The sequence below is a fragment of the Mesoplodon densirostris genome, chromosome 8 (assembly GCF_025265405.1).
Source record: "Mesoplodon densirostris isolate mMesDen1 chromosome 8, mMesDen1 primary haplotype, whole genome shotgun sequence".
NCBI classification, from domain to species: Eukaryota; Metazoa; Chordata; class Mammalia; order Artiodactyla; family Ziphiidae; genus Mesoplodon; species Mesoplodon densirostris.
Window position 1 is genome coordinate 383,372 of NC_082668.1, and position 21,680 is coordinate 405,051.

At 58.3% G+C, this 21,680-nt stretch overlaps 1 protein-coding gene across 1 annotated transcript; it reads right to left on the reverse strand.

Moving 5' to 3' along the window:
* Positions 1 to 1,216: 1,216 nt before the first annotated feature.
* On the reverse strand, positions 1,217 to 21,673 carry ATG4B (autophagy related 4B cysteine peptidase). Its single transcript, XM_060107223.1, has 13 exons — positions 21,526 to 21,673; positions 12,957 to 13,058; positions 12,734 to 12,805; positions 11,058 to 11,156; positions 10,557 to 10,658; positions 9,968 to 10,040; positions 7,722 to 7,801; positions 4,939 to 5,132; positions 4,377 to 4,455; positions 4,040 to 4,185; positions 2,814 to 2,870; positions 2,447 to 2,540; positions 1,217 to 1,526 (listed from the first exon to the last, which is right to left on the reverse strand). The coding sequence occupies exons 1-13, from the start codon at positions 21,533 to 21,535 to the stop codon at positions 1,453 to 1,455; spliced, it is 1,182 nt and encodes a 393-aa protein (XP_059963206.1). The 5' UTR covers positions 21,536 to 21,673; the 3' UTR covers positions 1,217 to 1,452.
* Positions 21,674 to 21,680: the final 7 nt, after the last annotated feature.

Sequence of the window (21,680 nt, forward strand, 5' to 3'; positions counted from 1 at the left end):
GCTGAGGCACAGGGCGCCTACAGGGACGCTGTCCAGGGAGCCAACACGCCACCCGGCACCGCAGTTGCTCCCTCCCCGTCTATGAAAGGAGGGCGTCTTCCCAAAATCAAGCTCCCCTGCATTTTTTGCTTTAAACGCAAACCACACGAGTCAGAGAGTCGAGAATCAGCGTTGCGAAACCAGGTCCAAATAGGAGGGCGCCGCTCGCTCAGGTCTGGGAACAAACGAGCTCAGCGCGTCCATCCACCAAGTCCTTCCTCAGACCCCTCGTGAGCTTAGAAAACACTTGTTCTCATTCTTACCATGTCCAACTATAGCTCCGAGAAAATCAAGACAGACGAACCTTGTTTTCTATTGAAACTGTTATTATTTGCCATTAAGAATCGCGCACTAAACGGCTAAGAGTGAGCACTCCTCGGTAAGCCTTTCCCGACACACACGAAGACAGAGCCCCTGCTGCTCAGGGTGGCCCCCACTTCCGCCGTCCGTGCCGCCAGCAGGAGCTGCAGCGAGACCCCCGGCCCCGCCAGCAGAGGCACAGCAGAAGGAATGGAAACCTTCCCACCCAACTCGACCTGAGGGATGACGAGGGGATGAGGGGGAAAGAGAATGGGAGACGGAGGGAAGAACTCACGTCGGCAACACCTGGGGCACCGGCATGCCCTCTGCTCGCTCGCTGGGCCGGCGGGGGGCGGGGCTCTGCAAGGAAGGCCCCCGGGAAGAAGGCTGTCACCTCCTGGGCTCCCAAACCCCTGTCTGTGCTCCTTGGTGGGACGAAAGCCACTGCGTGGGACTGTGCCTGGGGCCCAGAACACAGGTTGAACGAAGGAGGTGGGTGCTGGCGTCCGTCCAGAAGGTGTCCAGCGGGCGCAAGGGGCAGAGGCACAAAGCTGAGGTTTGACCCTCCGGCCCCAAACCATCCGAAGCCTCGCCGACCGGGAAGCGGAGGAAGGCCCCGGGGATGCTGGAGCGACAGGCAAGCAGCAGCTCGAGGGCCCCGCGGCCTCACCTGCGGCTCGGGCGGCGCGTCTGTCCCGGCGCCACCTGCACGGCAACGTCTTTGGGCCTCACCGCCCCCACCCCTTGCTCCTCTCCTCCCAATGCGAGGAGGCCCGGGCCATGGTTCCTCGGCCCCTTCTCCCGCCGCGATGGCCCTGGAGGCCGCGTCTTCGGAGCCTGGCTCAGGACACGCCCAACAGAAGCCATGCCCGTCACGAAACTTCAAACAGGACTTTAATTCCAAAGCGAACCCGGGCCTGGAGCCCAGGAGGAAGCGGGGCCGGGCAGGGCTGGCAGTGTGGCAGGAGAGCCCCTCGTGGGTGCCTGGCGCTTGGGTCTCCAGTGGCGCGGGCCTCTGTGTGGGCGGCGGGCGGGCGGACGGCGGGCGGGACGAGATGCGGCGGCCGAGCCCCCCTGTGGGGCCAGTGGGACCGTCCTCCGACTGCAAGGTCCTCAAAGGGACAAGATTTCAAAGTCTTCATCTTCTGAGTCAAAGAATCTTTCCAGTCGCTCTACGTCAGAAGAATCTAGAAGGAACATGACAAAACCTCACCAGGTGCCAGGCGTGGGTCAGTCTGGGGTGTGGGCCGAGGGACAAGGGCCCGGGTGAGCACACCCGCCCCACGAAGGAGCAGGTCCTGCCCAGTGCCTGACCATCCAGGGTGGCCAGGGCGCGGAGGGAGGTCGGAGGATGCCCGGACTGCCCGGCTGAGGCGCCCTCCTCCCAGGCGGGGGATCTGAGTGGGTGGGAGAGGGGTTCCTGCCCTGTGAGCACAGGGACAAGGGCCTGGGTGGGTGAGGGCATGTGCGGCTGGGGGCAGACACGCCCCTCACCAGAGCCCAGAGGGAAGCAACGGGGGCCAGGAGGGCAAGGGTCCCATCCCAGGAGGGGTGTTTGCCCCCTGCACCAGCCGGGTCTGGTGGGGAATCTGTCCTGAGTCCGGTGCTGGTACCACGACCTCCGTGGTTCCCGTGAGGCGCGGGCTGCAGTCCTCCCCAGGGCGGTCGCTATGTGCTCAGAGCCCCCCGGCGGGTCCCCTTTTCCCCACGTGCCACGTGCTCGATGCACTCTGGGGGAGGCGCCCCCAAGCCCGGAGCCACCGGGCAGTGGGGACAGAGCCACCTATGCCCCATCAGCACAGGAAGCCTGGCCTGGTCCGGCTCAGGACCAGGGGCCACGGGAGGAGTGCGGGAGGGCCCGGGTGGGCTTGCAGGTGTGCTGCCCCACGCAGGTGGGAGGAGGGAGGGCGGCACCAGCAGCGTCCCTGGTCCCACTCACGAGGGGCTGCCGAGGGGCCACACAGCGTGAAAGGTCAAAGGCGACTGGGACGGGACCTGGGGAGGCGGAGGGCAGGGCAGAAGCATCACACAGGCAGCACCCCCAGCCTCAAGACAGGGGACGCCCCCGTGCCCACCTGAGACGGGGCCCTGGGGCATCCGGACTCACCTAAGGACAAGTTCAGGACGTCAGGACAGGCCAGGTGGGAAGGCTGCCGCTCCACCAGCTCAAACATTGGCAGGGCACCTCCAAGGAGGGACAGCTGTCAGCAGGACACACACAGCGTGTCAGGGGCCCCGCCGGCGGAGGGAGGCGCCGTGCACAGGCAGGAACCCCGCTACCCCTCATCACCCAGACGCGGGACTGGAAATCCCAGTGAGCCTCCAGCGGAGTCCAGCCCCGTGCTCTGATCACAGCAAGGACGCACCTGGCGTCCAAGGACCAGGCAAGGTGCGCAAGACGCTGTGCAGCCGAGCACCAGCGGAGCAGGGGAGGAAGGACCCCCAGACCCGCACAGGGGCGGGACCCCACCAACCTTTTTCACTTGCTGGCACCAGTCGTTAAAGTCGTCCTCGGTCCCACAGAAAAACCCCTGAAACCAAAGCCAGCAGTAAGCGGAGAGCGGCACACACATCCAACCCGCCGGCCCCTGTGTGTGTCCTGGACGTGGTGGCCACTGCACACCCGGCCCCCTTCGCCTCTCCAGCCCCTACGCCCCTCTGCGGGCTGCGTCCACGGCTCCACCCTCGCCCTCTGCCTGGACTGAGCGGGGAGCGAGCCGGTCACAACGACGAGTCAGGGCAAAGCAGAGAGCTCGCTCCTCCCCATGCCCCTGGGGCTGGGCCGCAGGCCTTAGTGGCCCACAGCACGTGGCACAATGGGATAAGCGGACCCCTCCGGAGGGGACACCAGACATGCGGACCCCGTCCCCCTGGAGCTACCGTCTGCCGGGCTCCAGGGTTGGGATGAGCTACTGGGAACGCTCAACCTGCCACGTGGAAAAAAAGAAGCCGGGGAACCACAGAGAGGCACTCAGGGCCCTGCTCAAGGCCCTGGTGCGAGGACACGCGGGATGTGGCCGGAAGACGGAGGCCTGTTTCACCGGAGCAGCCGTCCTCCGCGGCCCCGAGAGCTGGGAGGCGCGCTCCCACCTGACCTGATGTTCACGAGCTCACGGGGGGTGGGGCTCGTGACAGCGGAGCCCCCACGCGCCAGCCCGCCGCCACCGACCTCAGGGCGCAACCGAGACCCATGGGCAGTGGGTCTGGGGTCGTCCCTTCTCAGCACCGAGTGCCTTGTCGTGTCCACGACTCAGTTAATCACTCCCCTAGGGGTGTTATGATTCCTAGGTGTTTTGGGCCTCCTTCCAACGTATTTTGAGAACCACCACCAATTCCAGCCGTGTCATCAGAAGAGAGCGAGCGAGGAGGTTCATTCCTAGGGACCGCCTTGCAGACTCAGCTACTCTAAAGAGTGAAGACAGACCGAGAAGCCCCACAGGGGTGCTGCAGGGCAGCGACGCGGGACACTCACTTGCGCACACACGCCTGCCTGGGCCACACCTGAGGCTGCCAGCCCTTTGTACTCTTTCGAGTTCTAAGCCACGTGAGCTTAATACTTATTCCAAAACGCTGGGATTACAGAAACGGGGATGCTTTCCTTCTCATCCTAAAGCAGCAGCAGGACTGGGCACAAATGCCTCGGGACACCCGGGCACGAGCGCGCGCAGCTGGCGACAGCGGGACCAAGCGGGGGACACACCACGGCGATGGACGGGTCGAGCTCTGCGATGCTCATCCTGCTGGGTGGGTGCTGGCAGTGGAAGCTCTCATCCGGGATCGGGCAGTGCTCAGCGGCCTGCAGGGCTGGCTGCGTGGTGTGAGGGTCCAGGTAGATGAGCTCCTCACCTGGGCGGGCAGCAGGCAGGTCAGCAGGAGGCGGACAGAGCTGCCTCACCACAGCCACCAGCACCAGGCGGCTGGACAGGAAGAGGGCACACGTCGCACCGGCCAGGTGGGGGCACGCTGCCTGTCAAGTTGGGGGGGGCTGCCCAAGAGACCACGCCCCTTCCTCCGACGTCACTGCAGACCCCACTCACCCACGTAGCCGATGAAGTAGCGGGCACTGTTGGGCTTCCCTCCAATCACGCCCAGGGACTGGGGCATCATGAAGCAGTGCTGCGGGACGGAAGACAGGCCAGGCCGCTGAGCGAGGGAGGGGCTCCCCGCTCCCCCTGCAGCGCCAGGCGAGGACCACCGCGGACGAAGACCAGAGCCCCAGGGTGCGGGTTCTGGACGCTGAGGCTGCAGGTCCTCAGGGAAGCCCCGGGCGGCCAGAAGGGCCAAGGGGAGGCCGGGGAGGCGCAGACAGGGTCGGCCCAGCCTGCGTGCCGGGCGGGCAGGGGCGGGGAGGGGCTGGCGCACCGCGGGGGCGGAGGTGGAGGTGGGAGGCCAGCAGCACCATGTCCGCAAGAAGGGCAAGGGCCACGGGGGGTGGCAGCAGGGACGAGCGAGCGGGTGGGGGCCGGGGGCCCACAGGGCGGTCAGAGGGCTGGACTGGGCAGGACGGTGACAGCTGGGGCTTTCGGTAGGAAGCGGGGTCTCAGCCCCCCCGGTGGGCAGGGATGACAGGCGGGAGGGCACGGGCCAGCACAGACCCACCTTCAGTGTCTCTGCATAGGCTGCATTGATGTCCGTGAGCCCCAGGCGCAGCGGGATGAGCAGCACCAGCGGTCTCCAGGGTGACGGCCTGCTGCCGACCTCAGCCCCAGACGGGAACCCGTTACAGTGTCGCTCGGAATCTGCAGGAAACGCTGCAGCCCCGGCACGAGGCAGGCTGCTCCTGCACAACCTTCCTGAAAGAGGGAGACGTGCGTTTATGGGCTAAACGAAGTAGGCAGAAGTTCACCCGAGAGAAACAGGTACAGAATTTACACCGTTAACAGGAAACGAGTATAAAAAAGTCAAGTACTTGAAGTACACCTCAAACTTGGAAAATAAAGTGTAACACTAACCCTGCCACCCAGAGGGAAAAAAAAATTGCACATTTTCTATGCGTTTAACTTAAATTTTTTATTGTGAAATAAAGCATACACACAAAATAATGCAAGAAAATATTTACATGCACCTTAGAAGCAATAATAAAACAAGCACTATGGAGCCACCAGCCTGGTGGACGCAGCACTGACCCAGGGCCCCTCTGGTCCCCCCTCAGCAAGGACAGCATTGAGCGATAACTTTTCTCCTTCCTTTTTCTTCTGTCTAAACACACTGGGTAATCCTTCAATAATCGGATTAACTACAGGGTTTAGTGGTAGGAGAGAGCCACTCCAGTACCCCAAGCACACCAGGCACCCCGTCCGTGGTTCCTAAACACCTTTCCCCACTAAAAGGAACCAGGGGGAAAATGGCTGATTCCAGGGATGGGGCAGGGAAGGTACCAGGTGAACCCGAGTCTAGTTAATGCCAGAAAGAGAACGCTGAACAACACAAACGACCGGACTCTGTCAAAGAGGCAGCCAAGTTTGGGACAAGGAGTAAGTAATGACCATAAGGGACAACACCTGGAATTAAACACAGAATCCATGAAGCTGCTGGCTCTAAAATCAGGTCTTCCAAACGTAAATAAGTCGAGGGCAGAGGGGAGAAAGGAGGGCTCTTCCCAAGAAGAGCGCCAGCAGATAAACTGGAAGGGGTGCACGCACTAGAGACCACCGTTTCGGACCCGACGCAGTAAATCCTCAGTGCGTGTAACGTACCCCCTCCAGATCACTCGCGAGCTGCTGGGCACCAGGGGCGCATCCTAAGCAGGTGACCGAGGCAGCGCTACTGACAGGGAGCAAGCCGTTTCCCGGGTCGCTCTGCCGTGGACACCGCCACCAGGCACACTCCTGGTCAACACGCCGGTCCAGACCTAAACGGGCCTGTGTCACAAAGCCTCCAGAAACTCCAGAAGGCCCCGGCACATACATCTCCTCAACTGGGCTGCTCCTGAGGTGTGTCCTGAAACACACCTGTGGCCTAGTGAGTGACGTGCTCCTGAGTTCTCCCAGCCGCTCCAGCAAAGTAACGGAGCCAAGGAGACGGTCGTGGGAACCTCCAATCCACAGCCAGTCTGTCGGAAGCACAGGTGACCACCTGGACTTGCCACTGGGGTCTTAAGTTGGGGGTGGGGGGGCAGTCTTGTGGGTCTGATGCCAGCTCCAGGTGTGCAGACAGGGCCAGAACTGAGCTGAACTGCAGGATGCCCATTCATCTTCACTTTTTATGATCTGGTCACCAGTATTAAAGGTACGTGTTTTCTCCTGAGTTCAGCACACATCAGGTTCTGATATGTAGTCTGTAAACTTGACTCTTTTTGACCCAAAAGCTAAAACAGAAGTTTGACATTTTTAGGTAATAAGAGTTTGTCCTTTTTTCTATCTATTCTGCATTAGTTTATATAAATGTCCCACGGACATTTTTTTTTTTTTTTTTTTTTTTTTTTTTTTTTTTTTTTTTTTTCCTTTTTGCGGTATGTGGGCCTCTCACTGTTGTGGCCTCTCCCGCCGCGGAGCACAGGCCCCGGACGCGCAGGCCCAGCGGCCATGGCCCACGGGCCCAGCCGCCCCGCGGCATATGGGATCCTCCCAGACCGGGGCACGAACCCGCATCCCCCGCATCGGCAGGCGGACCCTCAACCACTGCGCCACCAGGGAGGCCCCCACGGACATTTTTGAAAAGGTATGTTCTGCTACCAGAATCTACAATTTGACACGTTCCACTAAACTCTCTTACTGTATTATTCAGATCCTTGTAACTTTATTTTTATATATTCGATCTGCCATACAGCCTCTCTTAATTTACTGCAAGTTTTGCTTCGCTGATTCTGAGGCTCTTTTGTGATGAGAACATTTTCCTTGCTGACTAGATGGTCACCACTAGCGCGGCCCCTCTGGTGTCTCTGGAACAAAAGCAGAGAAGCAGGGCTGTCGTTGCTGAGCTCGGGGCTCACTGTGTCCTCACGTGGCCTGTCCCATACAAATGCCCTGTTAGTAAGGGGTGGGTTTCTGGCTGCACCAGGTCCCCATTTGTAGTTTTCTAGCCCCATTAGCATTGTCAACGTGTCTAAATTCTCTGCTTTTCCGTCAGGAGACCTCATGAACCCAGGTACTCCTCAGAATTCTAAACACTTCCAGTGGCGCCTGGCGTGGCCGGAAGATGAGATGGCCAGGGCCAGTTTGAATCACCCTTCTTCGTGGCGCATCAGGGCACACACAGGGCCTTGCAGCTGAACCCAGCACACAGGCGTCAATTATTTGTAACGAAGACGCAGAAGCAGCGTGGGGCACCAAGCAGCCTTCCGCTCAGCCTGGCTGGCACCGCCCTCGAGGGCCCGCGGGCCAGGCAGGGGAGCAAGCTGCCCCGGCCCCGTCCGCCACGACCCCGGGCTCCGGCTCACTTACTGATGTCCTCCATCACCACCGTGTTGTCCATCGCTACGTGAACGGCCAGGGCGCTCCACGTGTCGAAGACGGCGAGCTTCCTACCAGAGAGGGCAGAACACACTGATGAGCCTTCACAGCTCGAAGACCTGTGGCCTCTCCCGGCCGCTTCTTCTCGCCCGGGCCCCACGCTTGCCACACCCAGCCGCCACCGTGCAGGGCAGGGCCTGTGCAGGAGCCTGCCGAGGTGCCACTTCCCGATCAGGCTGGACACGGGCAAGAACCAGAATGTGAGCCCAGGTCTCGGATGCTGCCCGAGGCAGGCCCAGCTCCGTCTTATCCCCCAGGCCCCCTGAGCCAACGGCCGGCTTGAGTTCTCACAGAGAACCTGCGGGTGACAGAGAGCCGAGTAGGGAGTCACCGTGCTGGGTGGGCCACTGTGGCCGAGGAATTACGGTTCTGAAAGAGGAGCAGACTCCGCGACCGAAGGCACGACGGGAGGGCCTCTGAGCTCACCTCGGGGGCTGTGCAGGGGCTCCCCCAGGTGAGAGCGCACCTGGGGACACGGGTGGAGGGCGGAGGCCCCTGGTCTCCTGGTGGGAAGGCCAGAGCGGACGCCACCTGCAGGGCTCCACCGGCTACCTCCCTCCCTTCCCTCCTGGGCTCACCGAGGGCCAGGTGGGCCCCCGTGCTGAGAAACACAGACACACAGGAAACCAAGTCCCAGGAGAGGCTGGCGCTCCAAGGGGAGCTAAATGCCTGGGGAAAGCACAGAGTAGGGGCAGAGGGGAGGGCGCTCCTCTGACGCAGGCGCAGGGAGGCCTGGGTGGGAGAGGCCTCGGCGCAGAGGCCCGGGGAGCAACGCGGCAGGCCTTGGGGGGTGGCGCTCCAGGCGAAGGGCACAGCACTGCAGGGGGAGGACAGGGCCGGCACGCTGGCCTGTGCCTGCTGCCCTTCCGGGAGCAGCGGGAAACCCCAGGACAGCTGAGAGAAGAGGAACAGATGGCCACCGTCTGTTTCTTGAGGATGACTCTGCTGCAGTTTGGAGGGAGACGCCAGGATGGCAGAGAGAAAAGGCGGAGAGAGGCGGGGCTGGGGGCAGGGGCGGGGGGCAGGGAGCACTGCTCAGAGCTCCGGCACACGCGGGTGGGGTGTGCTGAAGGGAAGAGGGGTCTGGCGTGACCCCAGCTTTTGGCCTGAGCCCCTGGAAGGGTGGTACTGTGTTCCTGTAGGAGCAGTGGGCTGCTCTGTAAGAGAGGGCGGGGCCAGCTCTGGGTCCGGGCAACTAGGTCAACGTGCCCCTTGGGCATCCCGAGGGGCACTGCCGAATAGGGTCTGGATGTGAGTCTGGAGTTGGGACAAATCAGGAACTGCGCGTGCGCAAACAGGAGCTGAAAAGCTGCGACCAAAGGCGCGAGACAAGCCCGCAGGGCTCAGCAGCGCCGGTGACCAGATGGACAGAGGAGGACGGCTGAGCAGCCCAGGTTTCCAAGGAGCGCGGCAAGCACCCACACCAGGGGCTGCCTGCAGACAGCTGAGTAAGTCGGGGCTGAAACTCAGCCTTGGGACATGATGACGGAACTGACTGTGACCTCGACCAGGCTGCTTCAGGGCAGCGGGGCTGGGCCAGGACGCTAAAGGGCAGTGGGGGCTGGAAATCCCAGGGGCTGGGCAAGGAGACACAGAGACAGTGGGCTTGGGGATCAGCTGGAAGCTGGACAGGAAGCGGAGCAAGTGTCCTGGACCCCAGGAACGGACCACAGCAGCAGGCAAGGAGGAGCGGGCTGGGCCCAGGGACAAAGGGAGGCGCCCACGGGGACTCCTGCGGGGTGGGAGCAGGCAGCAGAGGCACGAGACGGATGCGCGGGGAGCCATGGCTGAAGACAGCAGTCTCAAGGGAGGGGGATGGGCGGGAGCAGAGGCGGAGGCCCAAGGCGGCCACAGGCTGCCCGCCTGAATGCCGTCACCCCACAACCACTTCCCACTTCCCAGGCCACCAGACACCATGGCACAGGAAGGGACGCGACACACAAGGAGCGAAGGCCCGATGCAGTGGCTGCATCTGGATGAAGGCATTCAGCCTCACTAGAAACGGGAATCCCAATTCACGAGACCACCGGCACGGTCACCTCTGAGGACCCTCCTGAGGGTCCTGAAAAAAGGACGAGACCCCTTATTTCCTTCAGCAGCAAAGACTCAGGCAAGGCTGAGCACCCCAAGTACCCGTGCCGCCCCGGAGGGAGGGCAGGAGCGCGCTCAGCACCTACTTGAGGACCTGGGCGACGGTGTTGGGCCCGTACCACTGGCCGATGGACTTGCCCTCGCCGACTCCCATTTGTGCTGCAGGAAACAGAGCCGGTCAGCGGCACACGTGCCCCGCCACCCCCACACCCCTCCCTGCGCCTCACAGAGGCCGATCCCAGCACGTGTGGCATGAGGCGCGCGTCACAGGAAGCCTGCCTTGGGCACGAGCTCCTGACTGGCACCAGGACACTTCCTCCCAAAGGGACAGACTCCTCCTCAAGGTGCTCCCTCCCCACCGAGAAGCAGGACTGGGGACACGGCTCAGGTGAGCAAGTTCAGGGCTCTACCCGCACCTCCGTCTACAGGTGGAAACACGACGCTCAGAAGCTGGATTAAGACAAAGGAGCGCCCGGACTCCTGGCCGGAGCCCGGGAGGACCAGCCTCCAAGGCCACCAAGTTGGTGTCCAGAGACGGGGCGCCTCACAGCACTTCACCACGGGCCCAGGGCCGTCCCCACCCCGCTGGCCTGCGCCTCACAGCACGGCAGAGCTCTTGGGGACCCGACACCGCAGCGTCCCAAGGCACGGGCCCGGCGCACTGCGACCCCCCACCTATCTGGTGGATGGAGTAGCAGCTGTCCTTCCTGTCCAGGAACGCGTGCAGGACGCCGAAGTAGCTGTCTGGCTGCCTCGTCCGCCGTGTCCACCTCCAGTCTACGGGAGACACAGACGGAAGTTCAGTTTCACCAAAATACAGGCAAGAAGCCTTCATTTTTCTAAGGCACTCAAGGCACTCATGGTATCCAAACCTCCTGTGAACCTTTCTAAATTTAAGAACTGAGTTCTCCGGGATTTCAAATACACAGATGCCAACACATCAAGACAAATCCATACAGAAAGGAGAGAGTGGCTCAGTAGTTTAAAAATAATTTCTACAAGACAAACGTTTATCAGCATTTCTTTAAAGCCCCTTTCTCTAATCAACGAGAACCACCAGGTCGTCACTGAAGGAAACCCCAAATCCTAAAGTGTTTCGTGGTGATCCACTCCCGCCGACCTGGCCCCACAACCCTCCTCGCTTCTTGCGGACGTGGCCACCCCAGGCTGACTCACCTCGGCCCAGGTGCCGGCACACCAGGGCTTGGGCAAAGATCATCTGTCCGCACCGCAGCATGCAGCCCCAGCCCGTGTCCGAGGTGGGGCCGGTGCCCCCTGCCGTGGAGGACAGAGAGAGAGAGGCACTCACCGTCAGACCGAGGCCAGGAGCCCACGCACGGGTCACCTCCGCGTCAGGCGACACACGCCATGTGAACCTGCTCACGCCAAGGCTGCGTTTGCTGGGAAGTGAAACGTCCTAACAACCCCCTCAAGATGGGCCAAGACGTGAACAAGTCACAGAGAGAAAAGAATGTCTGGAAACATGGAAAGATGCTCGGCCTCATGAGTAATGCAGAAAACGCCGTACACCGGCCAGGGCACAGGGAGACTCGGACGCTGGGCACCGCAGTACCAGGTGTGCGTGAGACAGGCCCTACGATGACAGGAAACAGGGCTGAGACCGTGCGGGCCGCCGCGGGGGGGCTGCATCCTTTGCCCACGCCTCCAGCAGCCCCTCTCGCACACACGCGCAGGGGACAAGGCCCGCCTCCGGGGCGGCGGCGGGATTGGGGGAGGCAGAGGCAGGAGTGCAGAGACGGCCCCAGCCACCCACCCACGCCCCACACAGCCGGCCCCACGCGGCCAAGGCCGACACAGACCCCACGGCCGGGAGAGCCACCACGCTCCGCCCGATGGCCTTTCCAAACACAGGGCTGCCCTCCAGCCCGTCCTGCCCCTGTGGGTTCAGACACCTATGGGTTCAGGACGCTGTACGTCAGGTGTCTGTCCTCCTGACCGCACAGTGCGCCTCACAGGCCAGGCGACCCCGCCCGAGTCCAGGGCCAAGTAGGGGTGAAAGGAGAATTTGCTGGATGAACCAACACTTCCCAAGCATGTCTGACAAGCCCTGTCATTAGACACCCTGGTGACAATGGCCACATCCCCTACCTTCCAGTGATCCCGGACGTCAAGCTCTGGGGGACGGATGGAAGCACATCGAGAAGTGGGACCAATCGAGACAGGCCACCAAGGCAGGGCCGTCTCCTGGTCCCAAACCTCCGGCCTGGGGTTCTCCGACTGGCCGAGGCCAGGCGCGGAGCCAGCCCCATCTGTCCACCTCCAGGGGTACCGCGCGGAGAATCACTTCAATGGAACGTGCTTTCGTCTTATGTGCAACACGTCACATCCGCCTTCAGCTCCCACCACAACTAGGTATGGGAGATACTAGAAAAGGCAACGGGTACGGAGCAAGGGCGTCCCAACATCCTGGACCAACAGCAAGAAGCACGCTGTGCAGCTACGACCCAGGACAACACCAGACGCACAGGCCAACGAGCCCTCCGGGAGCAGCAGGCTGCAGCACCACCATGACATGCCACACCGCCTCCCGCCACGCTCTGCCCTACGTTTCAAATGCCAGTCGTGACCCATTATCCAGATTTTAGGCTCCAGTAATAGAGTGTGGCTTACAGTCAGAAACATCACTGCCTCAGTAGAATCAGGGGCCCTGGGTTTGGAATCCAGCTCTGCCACTACCAGGAGCAAGACCTCAGCCGGGTTATTTAACTAGGGTTGCCTCAGGATGACATCAAGTGACAAGTTATTCGACACACTGAAGTCAAAGCTAGAAACCTAAGTTTTCCTCTTGAATCACATGCACTTCATCCCACGCTGTAACAGACAGTACTCACCAATGGCTGGGAAGTTCTTCCTGTATGTAAACCAAAGTCTCGACGCCACATCGGCCAAGATCTCGTCCTTTTCTAGAGAGCGTTCGAGAGAAGAAACATGCACACACAGCCGTAAGTTTCTAGAGCACATGTTACAGAGAGATAGCAGATAACTATCATCACCAAACAGTTCTTTCTGCAGACTGAGCACGCAGAGCACAGCAGGCTCCGGCAGGGCTGGTACCTGTGAAGATGCTGTACTTTCTACCCAGGATCCAAAGAGGCTCCGAGGTTTCGGGGAAATCTTCAAACTCAGCAAATCGGAGAGTGTCGTAGGTCAGAGTAGCTATGGAAAGCAAAGACACACTCTGATGACAGTTCTATGATTTCATAAAAGAATATCAGAGATAATTTATAGCATCTCCGTACAAAGAGCCCTCGTGGAATTCTGCATCTCAGTGCACCAGCCACACCACTACACTGAGAAATCAAACAGTCGCGACCCGGCAGCGGCCCCGCACCCACTTCCTGAGCCTCTCAAATTCAAGACAGAGTCATTGTCTGGCAGACCCAAGGGTGAGAGACCAGCTGGGGGCCAGGCCCAGGGCACAGAAAGGAGGGGAAAAAAAGGTACCTGGTTTAAGCCCTTAACTGGTTTAGATTTAACTCTAAAAAGACAAAAACACAAGAGCCCAAACCTTTATCTCTGTACATAAGGGCGGCCCCAGACGGCACAGAAGGTCGACCAAGCTCTCCGGGCCGTCTCAGGGCTCCCAGGCCATCCCGACTTCTGGGTCAGGAGCCGTAACGCAGTGAGCGGCAGAGGGGCAGAGCGCTGCTCCTGGGAGGGACACTGACCTCCCGAAACTAGTGCAAAGCCCTCCAAGGCCCCGGTGCCGCAAGGCCTGGAACCTGGGGGGCGCACCCCGACTTCCTAAGGAGGTGCCGTGCGTGCAGCAGCGTCCACCTGCTGCGTCTCCAAGACCTGAGCGCCTCCTCTGTGAGCACCCCCTTCTGTGTGGCTTCCACAGAGAAGCTCGAGAGGCCGCGTCCCTCCTGCCCCGGAGCTCCGGTGGAGGACACCCTCCCTCTGCGCACGGCCCCGGGGGCGACGGAGCTCAGCCACTGCCCGCGAGGTGGGGGCACGCGGCGGCCCGGGTCCCCCGCTCCCCCAGCTGCTGCCTCACCAGCTCCAGCGCTCTCGTACCCTCACCTGCAACGCCACTCAACTCTGGAAAATCAAAGATGTGAAATGCGTTTCCCCCACACCGGAGTTTAGTTTCAACAGCCCTACCTTTTGATAAAAATGACATATGCTATTTATTAAAAAAAAAACAAACCCCGAAGACTACAAAATGTAAAAAATCACCCTCAGCTTCGTGCCCAGCACTGACTCTCCTTCCAGAAGCCTGTATGTGTAGATCCATAAATGAAGCCATGCCGCACCTGTGGTTTCTTCTTCCTCCTCTTCCACGTGGTGGTCACAGTGCCCCACCCAGATGTCTCAGGGCCTCACAGTGTCCCGCTGCACGCACATCCCTGCCAGCCCACATCCCACAACCTCCCAGCTCCAGCCTTCACAGGCTAGAGGTTCCCGAGCAGGCACTTAGCCTCTCGGTGTGGAAAGCCCCTCACCCATAAAACGGAACATATAACAGGATGCCCTTGCAGCGCAGCGCTGAAGTGTCCCTGAAACCCTTCCCATGAGGGGCTCACGAGGAGGCTGGCAGACAAAAGGCTCCAAGGTCAGCTGGTGTCACTAACATCAAGGACGAAGACAAGCAATTCTACTACATCCAAAAGGATTAACTGGATGCACAGCAAATTCACAGTCACAGGGCTGGGAAAGCAGCGCTCACTAAACGCACAAATCCGCATCAACAGAAGGCCCTGTGTTCACCGCTTCAAGAATGCTCAAACTGGGACTTCCCTGGTGTCCAGTGGTTAAGAATATGCCTTCCAATACAGGGGACGCGGGTTTGATCCCTGGTAGGGGTACTAAGATGCCATATGCTGCGGGGCAACTAAGCCTGCGCACCGCAACTACTGAGCCCGCAAACTGCAATGAAAGATTCCCCATACTGCAACTAAGACCCGACGCAGCCAAAAATAATTAATTAATTATTTTAAAAAGGGATCCTCCCCCTTGCAAAAAAAAAAAAAAAAAAAATAGAATTCTCGAACGTTGGGAACCCAGACCCAGCTCTGCCTTTTTTCTTTTCACCTGAAATCCTACAGGGTCAGAGGAGTCCTGTGTTTCCAGAGCAAGCTCTGCTGCCCAGAGGGCTGGGTGCAAGGCAGGGGCCCTGCTCTGATGTGTCTGCTTGTCCACGCAGACGATGTCAGCCAGGCCGCTTTGGGATCAGGGGTAAATAATTTAATGTCCAAGTTTCTCTCTCCCTTTTTTACATAAGATTACTTGTTTCTGCAGGTGATTATAAAAACCGAGTTGAGATGAGTTAAAGTTCTACCTTTTCAAGGAGCTGAAAACATCACGTGTCTCTGCTGCCCCTCGAAAGCCACCCCACATCTTCAGAAAGCACGGCCTTCTCTGACCTCGAGGCTTAAACGATACGTACACTCAAAACCCACAAAGATTACTCCAAGGAAAAAGCACGCAAACAAGACCTGATTTCAACTGACAGCACTGTGGGACTGTAACTCTCACCCTGCTGGACGGAGACCCCAGGAGACTGCAGCCCTGAACTGAAGGCAGACATGCCTTCTAAATGCTGGAGGCTCTGAGCGACAGAGGGACGCGGCACACATCAAAGGACCGTTGAGACACTCCTGAGACACCTAGCTTCCCACAGTGAGAAAACTACCACCACAAGGGAGACAAGCAAATAAGGAAGAGAAGGAAACAAGGCTCATTCTGAAAGCCAGGTGATGACAGCCGGCTGCCCTGCAGTGGAGGGGTTTTTTCATCTCCAGAGACACCACATGCAAAGCAGGCACATTTCTCAGGGTAACGAGCCAACTTTATAGGCAACAAAGCCAACTTCAGAGGGAAGGTAGTAACCGGTGTCCTACCTATTCAGTTAGAACACATCACTGAGCTTCCTGCTGTAACTAACAAAATGACGGGCTGTGCAGTCTCAGCCTTAGAGTCTTCACTGCGTGAGGCACCTGAAGGGAAAAAACGGGCAGGTGGCAGCCACAGGGCCCGGCAGCTCAGGTACAGCCGGGAGGTGACAGTGCAGGTGGTTCCCAAGTCCCCTGGGCCCACACCTCCCTGCTCCTCCTGATGGCAGGACCACCCGAGTCCTGCCCCGTTAGGTGCAGGTCACACCTGCCTCTTGAACCAGCCGCGGACACCCCGCAGGCCCCGCTCCCCCTCTACGGGCCACACGGGGCACTGGGCGGAGTGTCCGGCCAGCACGCCCTGAACTTGACCGCGTGCGGGGCCAGAAGTCCGTCACTCCCCCCTTGGGAACCCTCTGCGCCCGTTTCCTCGCTGGCAAAGCAGGAGTGGTGCTGCTTTCCTCGAGGCTCACGGGAGGAAGAAACACGTCAACACACACGAAGAGCTCCGACCCTCACTGGGTGGCGACGGGCAGCGCACGCGGGGCATCACTGAAGCGGGTAGGAGACCTCGTCTCCACAGCCCGCGACCACAAGGAGGTGCAACACCCGGGACGATGACAACCGCCTGAGTGACTTTACCAGACCTGGACCCGGTAACGGAGCCCGCTCGCAAGGGCAGGGCCGCCGGCCACTTCCCGGGCTGCTTCACTGTCCTCAGGCTTCCACGCTGGAAACCAGCACAGAGAAAGACCTGCGGCGGCTTCAACCAGAGCAGCGAACGGAGGGCTTCCCATTCCCGGGCCGCTGTCAGAAAGTCCCCGCGGGCCTGCGCAGAGGACGGGACTGACCCTCCCTCCTGACACCCACCCGCGAGGCCACGGGCCGGGGCACCTGGACCGGACCCCTAGCTCCCTGACCTTCGGCTCAGCCTCTGTAACGGAGAAAGGAAAGACTTTTCCGAATTCCATTCACCTCCAGTGTTCAACTTTCTAATTTGTATTAAGATTTGATTTTGGAGACAGAGAACCCACACGCTAGCTGTATGACACCCGACTCAAATCTCTAAGCCTCAGTTTCCTCACCCACGAAATGGGGAGAAGCTGCCAGCTCTGCCCAGTGCGGTGGGAACACAGGACGGGTTCCAGCACCGTGGGCAACCCCACGGTGCACCACGGCTCTGAGCACCTCCTGTGCCTCTTCCTCGTGTGATCTCAGACCTCATCACTTACAAGATGAAACTAAATTCCCCCTTCCCTGAACCAAACAACACTTTTGTTTTATCACCGATATTAATTTAGCCATAAATACGTATTCATGTTTGTGCAGAACAGAAAACATTATAGAACACCAGTCCAGAAAAGACTCCAACAGAAAAACGAATACTTTTCCATTTTAAAACTAAAGTTCACAATCACTAAGCTTCACAGAGACCGGGCAACATGAGGAGCCCACCCTCGAAGGAAGGTTCCTTCATCGACTCTGTTCTCAGACTGACCAGCTCCACTGGCAATTGAGGCCAGCAGCCTCCGCACTCCGCCCAGAGGGCTACCTCGTCTCACACCGCAGCCCTGTGATAACCTCAGCACCTTCACATCCGACATCATTTCATTTGAAGTTCACGCACCTCCTGAGTTAAAAGGAGCACAACTTCCCAAAGAATGCCAGTCTCCAGATGCCCAGGTAATGATTTTAATTTTTTTATCTTTTTTTTAACTTAATTATTTTTTGTTATTAATTAATTAATTTTGGGCTGCGTTGGGTCTTTGTTGCTGCGCACAGACTTTCTCTAGTTGCGGCGAGCTGGGGCTACTCTTCGTTGCAGTACGCAGGCTTCTCATTGCAGTGGCTTCTCTTGTTGCAGAGCACGGGCTCTAGGCGCGCGGGCTCAGTAGTTGTGGCTTGCGGGCTCTAGAGCGAAGGCTCAGTAGTTGTGGCACACGGGCTTAGTTGCTCCGCGGCATGTGGGATCTTCCCGGACCAGGGCTTGAACCCGTGTCCCCTGCACTGGCAGGCGGATTCTTAACCACTGCGCCACCAGGGAAGTCCCATGATTTTAATTTGAAATAAGATGACACTCATTAGAAGCATGACAGGCATCATCCACCTTGAGAAAGAAGCCTTTTAGAAACACTTTTCCCACCTGGTCACCTGGGTCCCAAACGCCTGATTTTCCACCTCTTTCTCCCTAGGGTGTCCCTGATCACACCCAGAAGAGGAAGCGGAAAGCCTTTTAACAGAATGGCAATTACATTTTTAAAATGTTTCAATTTAATGTTATTAATATGATAGAAAATAGCAAACTGTGCTCAATAAATGTAACCAGATGACTTAGTCGCAATTACATAACTCAACCAGGGAGAAACACAAAAATTATGCACCATTACTTTTCTTTTAGAGCTAAATGTAATGTACCACATTTCAAAGACATTTCCTCAAAACGCTTATGTTTCTGAGAGATTATACTCCGTAAATACATATATTATATATGCTTTATAAATAAAATGAAAAGAAGGAATCTTCCTTTCCTTCAGAAAATGCTTATGTTTAAGATAACAGGTTTGCAAATAGTTAGTTTTTTCAAATCCCAAATAGTTTATATGCAAACGCTGGTGGTTCAGTTCCGAATGAAAAAAGGAAGGAAGGGAAGAAAAGCTGGAACTGCAGCGGCACGAGAATACTGCACATGCTGCTTTGGTGACCACACTGGACAGAGCGTCCACAGCGAGCTCCGCTGCCCTGCGGTGAGCTGCCCTCCTCATCAGCCACGCTTGACACCAACACACTGGATTTCCGTTACACACAGGCTCTGCAGCCCGGGAACGTCTACAGGACAGGGATGTGTGCGTTAACACCAATTCAAGTTCTGCTTCTTCGATGGCCAGCCACATACCAGACACAACGTAAAGCACCAGAGATGAAGCACAAGACACTGGCTCTGTCCTCAAGGAACGGACAGCGTGTTGATTTAAGTGCCAACAGGAGCAGTTCTTTTTGGGCTGCATTGGGTCTTTGTTGCTGCGTGCGGGCTTTCTCTAGTTGCAATGAGCAGGGGTTGATCTTTGTTGCGGTGCAAAGGCTTCTCATTGTGGTCACTTCTCTTGTTGCGGAGCTCGGGCTCTAGGCGTGCGGGCTCAGTAGTTGTGGCTCGTGGGCTCTAGAGCACAGGCTCAGTAGTTGTGGCGCACAGGCTTCGTTGCTCCGCAGCATGTGGGATCTTCCCGGACCAGGGCTCAAACCCGTGTCCCCTGCATTGGCAGGCAGATTCCCAACCACTGCACCACCGGGGAAGCCCCTCGAGCGTGTTTGAACGGACAGTGCTTGGGGCCTGCCTGCCGCCTTCAGACCTCTCCGCAGCAGCCCCAGGGCCCCATCCCCAGCTCTATCTCTCTCCTCCCACACTCAGACCCTCAGTGACCTCGTCCAAAGTGGCCCCCGCACACTTCTACCTCCAGCCCCGCCCTCCTCCCTCAGCTCCAGGCCTGCAGACCCAAGGCTCTCTGGACGTCACAACATGGACATCTAGCAGGTACCTCATGGTCACCGTGTACAAGACCAAACTCCTAACAGCTCCCCACCAAGCGGGATCTCCCGACATCTCCCCACCTGAGTTTCTCAGCTCAAACCATAACCTCACCATCTCCAACCCCTTCCTCTCCGCCCCACCCTCGCCACGTCCCACTGGTATAGTCCCACTGTCTCAACCTGCAGAGGCAGCCAGCGGTCAACACCCTCTCCCCATGCTGACCCAGGCCTCCAAGGGTTCGTGCGCGGCATACTGCAACAGCCTCCTAACTGGTCTCCTGGCCTCGCTGTTGCCTGTCTGCAGGAGAGCAGCCCGAGCAAGTCGCGTTACTCCTCCTCTCAGAAGTCTCCAAAGCATCCCCCGCCAGCTCGGACGCCCTCACCACGAGCCAACAAGGCCTCACCTGGGCCGCATCACTGCTCTGCCTTCAGCTCTCTCACCCCCACCCACTGTACCCTGGTCTCACTGGCCACTGGCTGCTCCTGGAGCAGGACGCCTGCCCTCCCCCCGCACTGCTTCTGAGTCCTGGTCAAAAGTTACCTCTGTGGTGAGACCTTTCCGGGCCATCCTGGCGACTCCAAACCCCTCTTGCTTGACCCACGTCATCCGCCCACGAGCCACACCGTGGGTGTCACGTCTAGCATGTCAGCCAGCACACGGTTTTTATCTATTTCGTTCACTTCTCTAGCCCCAGGGTCTAGAACAATGCCAGACACAAACCCACACTCAGTAATAAGTATAGTTATTGAATGGATGACTATAAAAACAACCAGGAACTGCATAACATCTGGCAAGGAAGGCAGAATCTGTAAGGACCCCAGGCATCAGGGGAGGCTGGACCATTAATCATCCTAAAAGGTGGTACAGCACCACATTAGAAAGAAAACTCTCCACAACACCCTACAAATGTCACATACGTTTTTATTAGCATCCAGAGAGGCCTTCAAACGCAAACACCTTTTCTGCTTTGAAGCAGTGATCAGTGTCCCATGAGGGTATTACCATGCGGCTAATCAACTTTAACATGATGGTTTTCACGTTTAACATAAAACGACCATCACAAAACTGTGCCTTCCACCCTAACCAAGTCTCACAAGTGAATGCTCTTAGGCACCCAAGCAGTCATAACCTAAAAGAAAGTAAATGACTAAATAATTCTATTCCTTCCCCGACCCCGGGCCTAGTACTTTTTCTGTTTTGAACAACTTCACAATACTTCTGGTTAACATCATGTTTCAGGAGTCATGGCTACCATTCTGTCCTACTACCTAGCACACTTAAGTGACAAGATGCCCCAAGTCACTGAAATATTGGCCATACAGGTCTATATTACAGTTTCCAAATTTAGAGTTCACTAAATTTACATTGCAGCTACCATGAAAAAAAAAAATGAAGCAAAAACAATGCCATCCAGAATGACAGGTGGAATTAAACCAGAAAAAAGTTTTTACAGATTTGGGAATCCTTGAACACAAATCATTCCCTATAAGTTATAAAAGATCTAAAACTGCTGTGGGATGAAAAAGAGGGCCTTTCAAGGTGTAAGAATGCTTTCAAGGATACTGGACAAAGATCCAAAATAGCGTGCCAGCCAAAATTAAACAATTCTCCCCCCTGGAGCAGAAACATGATGAAACAGAGCAAAACAGCACATCCACAGATGTACACATACGTACGTATACGCACACACCCTCCCACCCCAGCCCCCACACACTTTGTATTAGGGAGTTAAGTCATGATGAGATGGATTCAGTCTGTCTTTTCAGTCACGGAAAACGCTTAGATCATCTGCTGGTTACTGAATTTGAAAAAAAAAATGCGTATGGTTTGAGTGGTGGAGTATGTTGCTCGCCTCCACCCCCGTAACTTTATAAGAATTAAAGTTTCCCCTTCGTAACTCCTAGCGAACGGACAAAAGCTTCCCCACCGCAGTGTCATGGACCGGCTCCGCCCGGCCTCCAGCACCGCTCGGCGTCCCCACCCGCCGTCCCGGACGCCGCGCTGCCCCGATCGTCTGAGCCGGCCGCGGGCCCTGGGGACCGGCCGCCGGGGCGCTGCGGGCGGCCCGGAAAAGCGCGAGACACGCAAACGGGGCTGTCAGACCCGCGCCGGCCTCCCGCGGACGCCGCCCGCGCCCCGCTCCGCCCCAGGGCCCCGCTCCGCCCCGCGTCCAGGCCGCGCCGGCGAAGCCCCGGACCAGGCCCCGGCGCCAAGCGGCCCGGCGAGCGCCTCCCCGGTCCCCCCGCGCCCCGCCGGCCCTCACCTGCGTCCATCTTCCCTCCAGAGCCGCCGACTGAGCGCGGCGTCGCTCCGACGGTTCCGCAGAGAGACGCGACGGGCCGCCGCCGTGGCCAATCCGGGCCGAACGGGCACGGGCGCGGGCGGGGCCGGAAGTACGCGACGGAAGTGCGCCGCCGC